The 6,738-nt window shown below is 39.4% G+C and overlaps 1 protein-coding gene across 1 annotated transcript; it reads right to left on the bottom strand.

The window, feature by feature from the left end:
- Positions 1-2,517: 2,517 nt before the first annotated feature.
- LOC137959842 (triacylglycerol lipase SDP1-like) lies at positions 2,518-6,481 on the bottom strand. The gene is made up of 3 exons (XM_068807227.1): positions 4,539-6,481; positions 3,798-3,941; positions 2,518-3,688 (listed from the first exon to the last, which is right to left on the bottom strand). Exons 1-3 carry the CDS (start codon positions 5,955-5,957, stop codon positions 2,726-2,728), a joined length of 2,526 nt encoding a protein of 841 aa, XP_068663328.1. The 5' UTR covers positions 5,958-6,481; the 3' UTR covers positions 2,518-2,725.
- Positions 6,482-6,738: the final 257 nt, after the last annotated feature.

The following is a 6,738-nucleotide window of genomic DNA, read 5'->3' on the forward strand; positions in this document are numbered from 1 at the left end:
GAGGAGGAAATCCTCTGATTGATTCTTTGAGAGATTACATGTAAAAAACTTGAAATATGTGTAATCAAAATTGTATAAATAGATTACTCTGTAAAGAGTAAAGTAAGATAGATAGAAGAAAGGATTTTTTGACATGTCTGAGGAGTCATACTATTACCTTGCCCTTTATTTTTCCTATGTCTACACTGTTGAGTAAAGTGACTCAGTTTCCACAGACATAACATGCCCTCTTGTTTTGTTCCTTCTGAATTTTCTATTTATAGTTGGTATTTCTTAGGCTTCTTCTTTATGAAGTTAGTATTCTTTAATTCTATCGGATTTGATTTTCTACTAACTTCAGATATGTTACCCAAGTTTTTCTTAGTGTTGTTGCAGTGTTTTTCTTCTATATGAATTGACACTGTTGTAATGTTTTTCTTCTATCTGAATTGAATTGACACCAACACTTCATCTAATGTCCGAAGTTCTCTTTTACTGTTCATTTGAATCCTAAAGTCTGACCGTGATAGAGGAAGTTTTCCTATGAGGGCAGATGATTGTATTCTATCATCTATTGGAATACACTTGGCGACAATATTAGCAACAATGTTTTGAATTTCATGTGTTTGATTCTATCTTGTAGGTGAAATACTCTCCTATGAAAAACTTATGTTTAGATTTTGTTTCTTTCACGTATTTTGACTTTAAAGTTTTCAATAAACGTTTTGCACTTTTATCAATAAAATACAAGTTACATAAACTATTTCTTAGTGTACTAAGGATCAGATCACGACACAAATAATCATCTTTCTCATATTTGTGTTGAACACCTTATCATACGGGTTCATGGATCTTTGGACTAGTAACTGGTGTACTCATAATTATATAGAAAAACTCTAGAGTTGTTAACTAATATTTCATCCGTTTATGCTATCTATCTATTGATTTTTTTCATCAAATTGTTCGGGTTTTAGTGTTTTGTTGAGTAAATTTTTGGTTTTCTCCATTCTAGAAGTTAGAATCCCTTTCAAAATTGTTGGAAAACTAATAACAGACCCATAGGACTTTAATAAAACCCAAAATAATATCTAGTGTCGAGTGTACCTTTTGCCAACCTGTTTCACCAATCAAACAAAAAATAATAAATAATTTAAATAATACCTCTATGGCCTGTATTCACTGTTTGTCAAAGAGATTTGCCTCCTATAGTGCACCAGATGTTGATCATCCATTCCCAAGATACAACGAACCTTTTTGCTCTCTTTGACGTGTACAATACTAAGTGGGCCCATGAACTCTACTGGACCTTTTTTTACTGCTCGAACAGGATTGAATGGAGGCATTTTCTTTTAAGAACACTAGAACTTCTCTCAGGAACTAGAAGAACATTTTTTTTTCATTTCATAATGCTTTTTAGAGCTCAAAATTTCTTCTGTCTTTCTCTCGCATTTTGTAGCTCTATTTATAGAGTTTTCTAACACTGGCATAAACTACCCCTTGATCTGTGAGTTGATTTGACTATCCAAATTTGTAACTGCTTTGATTTGATGATTCAGATCATCGATTCCCAATCTAACCATTAGATTTGTAACCACTTTTGACTATGACAAAGACAGTTCAAATCTGTAACGACTTTTGATCTAACTATCAGATCTGTAATAACACGATATAACCGTTTAAATCTGTAACCGCTCGATATGATAGTTCAGATTTTAACTGTTTTCATCTAACGGCTCTAATCTTGATCCATGTTAAGAGTCAGTCATTTAAAAAAATTTATCCTGCTTTGACCTCACATGTGACGACGCCTCAGGAACCAATCTCATGTTCATTTCCCATGTCAAAGACCGGGTGAGATCAGCCCTCACGATGTCGTGACCGTGGAAGAAAATGGTCCAATCTCCATGCTTTTCGGATAACCTCCAGCATCGACGGAGTTGTTTCCTGTCCTAACCAATCTGGCTTACTTTCGGATGAATTAGGCCATTTTCATGCTTTTGGTCGTATTTCTTGTGGCACCTCATTTCGCTGATTATTTTCGTGATCATGATGGTCACTTGGTTCTTCCTTTACTTCCTCCGTAACGAACCCTTGGTGAGCGATTTGCTCTAATCAATTACCTGGATCGATTCAAATGCCAGAAACGAAAAAAACAATTAACCTTGTTTTAGTTTCTAATTTTAGAGGGGTGTGAACCACTGAATGTACACCAAAACTATGAATCATCAAAAGTTTTTTATTTAAAACTAGTACTTGTTTGTTCAGTGCTAAACGGAGAAATGGTTGGAAGCCAATAACACTAATGTAAATAACTTGGGTCAACATTCAGCAGCTTTCCTGCCATTGACTGCCACAATCAACCAACAACTTTACAATGTCACTCAACAACATAAATTCTAAGGGTCTGTTTGGAACTCCTAGAAAAGAAAAGAAAAACTCTATTTTTATTAACTATTTTTGGGAATAATAATGATCAAATTCCCATTTTCTTTTCTTTTTCATCGGGTTCCAAACATACCTAAGTGTATGTGCACAGGCTCTTTTATTGTGTCCCAGTATACCCTTCAGACCTCTGACATGTTTGAGAGGCACAAACGAGTAACAGCCCCGAGATCATGTCCTTTCTGTATATCTGTATCTACAATGGAGAAAGGTCCATACAAATACTTTTACGGAACAAAAAAGAACCAAGCTATACATCAATTTTCAAGACACATTCACTGTTGTGTTCATCTGCTACAACATTTCAAGGGCAGTTTGAATCAGATCCATCATCATCTTCCCCACAATCTGAGGCATAGCTTGCATCATATATCTCCACTTTACCTAAAGATTCTAGTTGTACACAGTCGGCAGCAGGGCTTTGAGAAGAACTATGAAATTGGTCCGACTCCAAGCCCCTATGGCTTTGGGAACCAATACTAATATCTTCCTTCTTCACAACATTAAATACAATCCCATTATGAATCCTTTCAGGCTGCAGGAGGTCACCTTCCGATACCATAAAGGAACTAACAGGCATTCTGTGACCAATTTCCCGAATATCATAATCTGTGCCCTCTGCACTTCTAGAGGAGGGCACAGAGTCCTTTTCGACCATTTGAGTCATAAGAGAGCAGCCAGGCCCTGCTAAACACTCTGGCTCATCTGAACTAACATGTTGCATGCCGTCCTCTCTTGCCCACTGTCTATTCATTTCACTATCCAGATCTAAACTCTGAACAAATTGAATGAACTTATTTGCTGAAGTACTTCTCATCAAAGGCCCTCCAGATCTAGTCCATGAATTAAGGTCCACACTCTCAGATTCACTGTCACTTCCATCATGCATATTACGATAGAATCGAGCAGTTCGCCCAGATGTGTTGACATGACTAATACCCCCTTGATGAAATGAAGCAGCAGCATCAGAAAGGTCTTCTTCCAGTGAACCTGATGAATTTTCTCGGGCAATGCAATTCCACGAAGGAATTCTTCTAGAAGCACTAAACCGGACAGTTGATGCTAGCCCATGTGAAGAAGCAGCAGCTCTCTCGGCACTTCTCTTAAGCCTACGCATATGATTGAGAAGAGCAACACATTCATCCAGTGCAAGCTCAATCCCACAGTTGGCTTTTATTGCAGAGAGCTTTTCCCAGGTGCATCTTCGGCCCTGGTTTGCAGCTTTCTGAAGCTCCCCATGTGAAGGATTCTGTATAATTTTTGAGTACTGCAAAATTCATACAAGGATGACAGGTATTTAATTGATATACTATTAAAAACTAAACAAAGCACAGTAGCAGATGAACTTACTAACTGATAATAAAAAGCATATTTACCTGAGCGAGTGTGGCCGGCATAACAACAGTCACATCTCCCTCCCATTCTTGAGCAAACAGCTTGGCAATTCCCCCCAGTGGAAACCCAAGTTCTAGAACCTGACTGCATCTATGCTTTACTTCCATTTCCACAAGATGAGCAAGCTGCAAAAACGAAACATTTTGCTGGTTTAAAACTCATAAAGTCAACATGTGCATTTTTCTTCTCCTTTGAGCCATTCTTCCATACTTACCACCATGTTTTATTAAGGGTCCTGAAAATAATGGATTAATAATTATTAATGGAATCAATCACAATACAAGATAATGAGTGCACCAAAACAGAAAAGGCCAATTTTCCACAAATTATTTTTCAGTGGATCAGGGGGTTAAAAAGGCTTTATAGCATAAACAACTAATATTGTTCTTGAGGAGTGGCTCTGATGAGACTGAGACAAAATTCAAAGTACTTGCATGGGTTGCAACCACTAAACCAGACATTGCGAACTTCTATTTTTCTTTTCGTTTTTTTAAGTGTTGGACCCACTCACCCATCTATAAGGCACCAAAGTAAAATCTCACACTAGGAAGCCCTGATGTGGCCCTTGACCCAAAGGCCCAATCTTATTTGTGATATTTTATGGTGTTATGTTGAGAAGCAAACAGGGATGACAAATTAAAAGTAGCATTGACCAGGAGAAATACTATGACTGGAAAATAAAATGAGGAAATATCGAAAAGCAAATACATGAAAAGCAATACCTTTGCAGCAAAGTTGCCGCCATAAGCTCTAACAAGATCCTTCAACCTCAATAGAGGTGCAATGTGAGGGTTCGCTTGGCTAACAATAAAATGGTTTACATTAAACAACTCCTTCAGCTGCATCATAGGCAGGTCAATCTCCAGACTCCCATCCCTCCACCTCCGCACGGAAGTTTCGGACCCCTCATCAGGACCCACAAGAAAGGGAGGATGATATGGAACAAGTTCTCCACTTCTATCCTTTGCCATTAGCTCCTGAGCCTCAAAGAGACCAGGAAAAGCACATGAGGCTGTTACAGCACTCCATATAACAACGTGAGGTGATGTTAAGTAATTAAGACATCTCGGGGGCTCATGTTTTCTTGAAGAACAAACAGTGATCCCCAAAATGCGCCCCGTCATATCATAAGCCTCTTGAAATGTTAAGTTACTGGTGAGATGCCTCAAAAGCCTCTGTAGGTGCCTGATATCATGAACTGCCCCATGCGTCAAAATTCTCTTAACAACTGGAAAAATCCCACCAAGCTGATCAAAGAATTGCAGAGAATGCCAATTATCTTCAAAGAAGGTCTCAAGTTCAGGCCATGACCTAGTTGCAACAATTGCACACATGATAGATCCCACACTGGACCCTGCAATTATCCTGGGCAAGAGCTTGTTCTCCACCAATGTTTTCACAACACCAATATGAAAAGCACCCAATGACGCACCCCCACTTAAGAGTAAGGCAGTTCTACCAAATGCATGCCTAGTTTCATGCATAAATGCAAGTTTCTCTTCCAAAAGCAACTCCTCTGAATCTGAATCACAAACCATTCTCAATTGGGTGGATACCTCATCTATATATTCCTTTATAAGCCTGGGCACTTGAAGTCTCCCCTTATGAAGCTTCGGATTACACATTTTGCCCAGGTTTCTAACTAAATCAGCTCGCATGCAGAAAATGATATCCCTCAAGGAGCCTTCTTGCCGCCGCAGCCGAAGCTCTTGCAACTTATTCCTGACTAATTCCACATCATAAAGATCAGCCTCATTCATCTTCGGCGTCTCCTTATCAAGCATTTTGGCCGCATGGGACCACTCTTCATAGGAGACAGCACTTCGCATCATGTTTCGCCAGAATTTGCGGCGGTAGGCGGATTCAGCTTTTAATCGAACATTTGTATAACGCTTCAATAAAAAAGCGATGACAGTGACCATGGCGAGAATGCCTTGAGGGTTTCGAGGGCGGAACCAGGAGAGGAAGGGGACCAAAGAATCTCGGAAACGGGACAAGAAATTCCAGAGGAATTGAATAAGTTGGCGCTGGAAATGCAACATGGATTTGCAGAATAGGATCCGGAATGCAATAGTTCGGCCAACAATTGAAGAGGGTCCAATGGAGAAGGGAGTAACGCTGGCTTCACTACTGATTTCCATTTTCTACAAATCAAGATCTGTGACTTTCTCTATAAGCAGACGCGATCAATAGTCTTAAAATAGTGCCACTACTGATGATGGGCAGGGACGAGAGTTGGATGAAGGATTTACAACTTGCAACAACAACAAATGGAAGAAGGAAATGAATTGTGCTATCGGTTCTGTTTCACAGTCTGTTCTCTTACAAAATCGAATCTCAATCCTATAAGTCGCCTTCTCAGCCAATGAAACAAAATTATACAGTTCCCAGAGAACGGAAAGCACTGGAGGAAAAGCCAAATAACAGAATGGACGATGCAAACAAAAAGCGAAAGACCCTAAACAAAACAAACTTAAGAGATCCTCAACTCACCAGGAGACGGACCCTCATATGCTCAAAACCCCAAACAACAAGAGAAGGGAGCAGTTTCTGCAACGTGAAAAGAAAACTAAAACTGAAGACGAGCAAAGAGGATGACGGACCTGAAACCTCTTCTCGGGAAAAAAGGGTATAGACAAACCAGAAGAAAGATTTCAACGACTCATCGACGACTTGTACACGACAGGCGTTACTTGTACGAACCACCAGGGCAAAAGAATCGATGACACGCAATCGAAAGAGAGAACAGGGAGGAGCTTTAAAAAGCAAGGGATTTTATAAGTCAATTCAAACTGTACAAGGGAGACCTGCTAAAAAATTAATGGTTAGTCAAGGTACCGTGTGTAACTGGATTGAAGCCGGATGACGTCGGATCCGAATCACCACGTTGGAAAGGGATAAGACTCCGGCAGTTTCCAAAGG

Source organism: Aristolochia californica, unplaced genomic scaffold (assembly GCF_029961685.1).
Source record: "Aristolochia californica isolate CCGP_79_NKW_82.1479 unplaced genomic scaffold, dmAriCali1.0.hap1 SCAF_3, whole genome shotgun sequence".
NCBI lineage: Eukaryota > Viridiplantae > Streptophyta > Magnoliopsida > Piperales > Aristolochiaceae > Aristolochia > Aristolochia californica.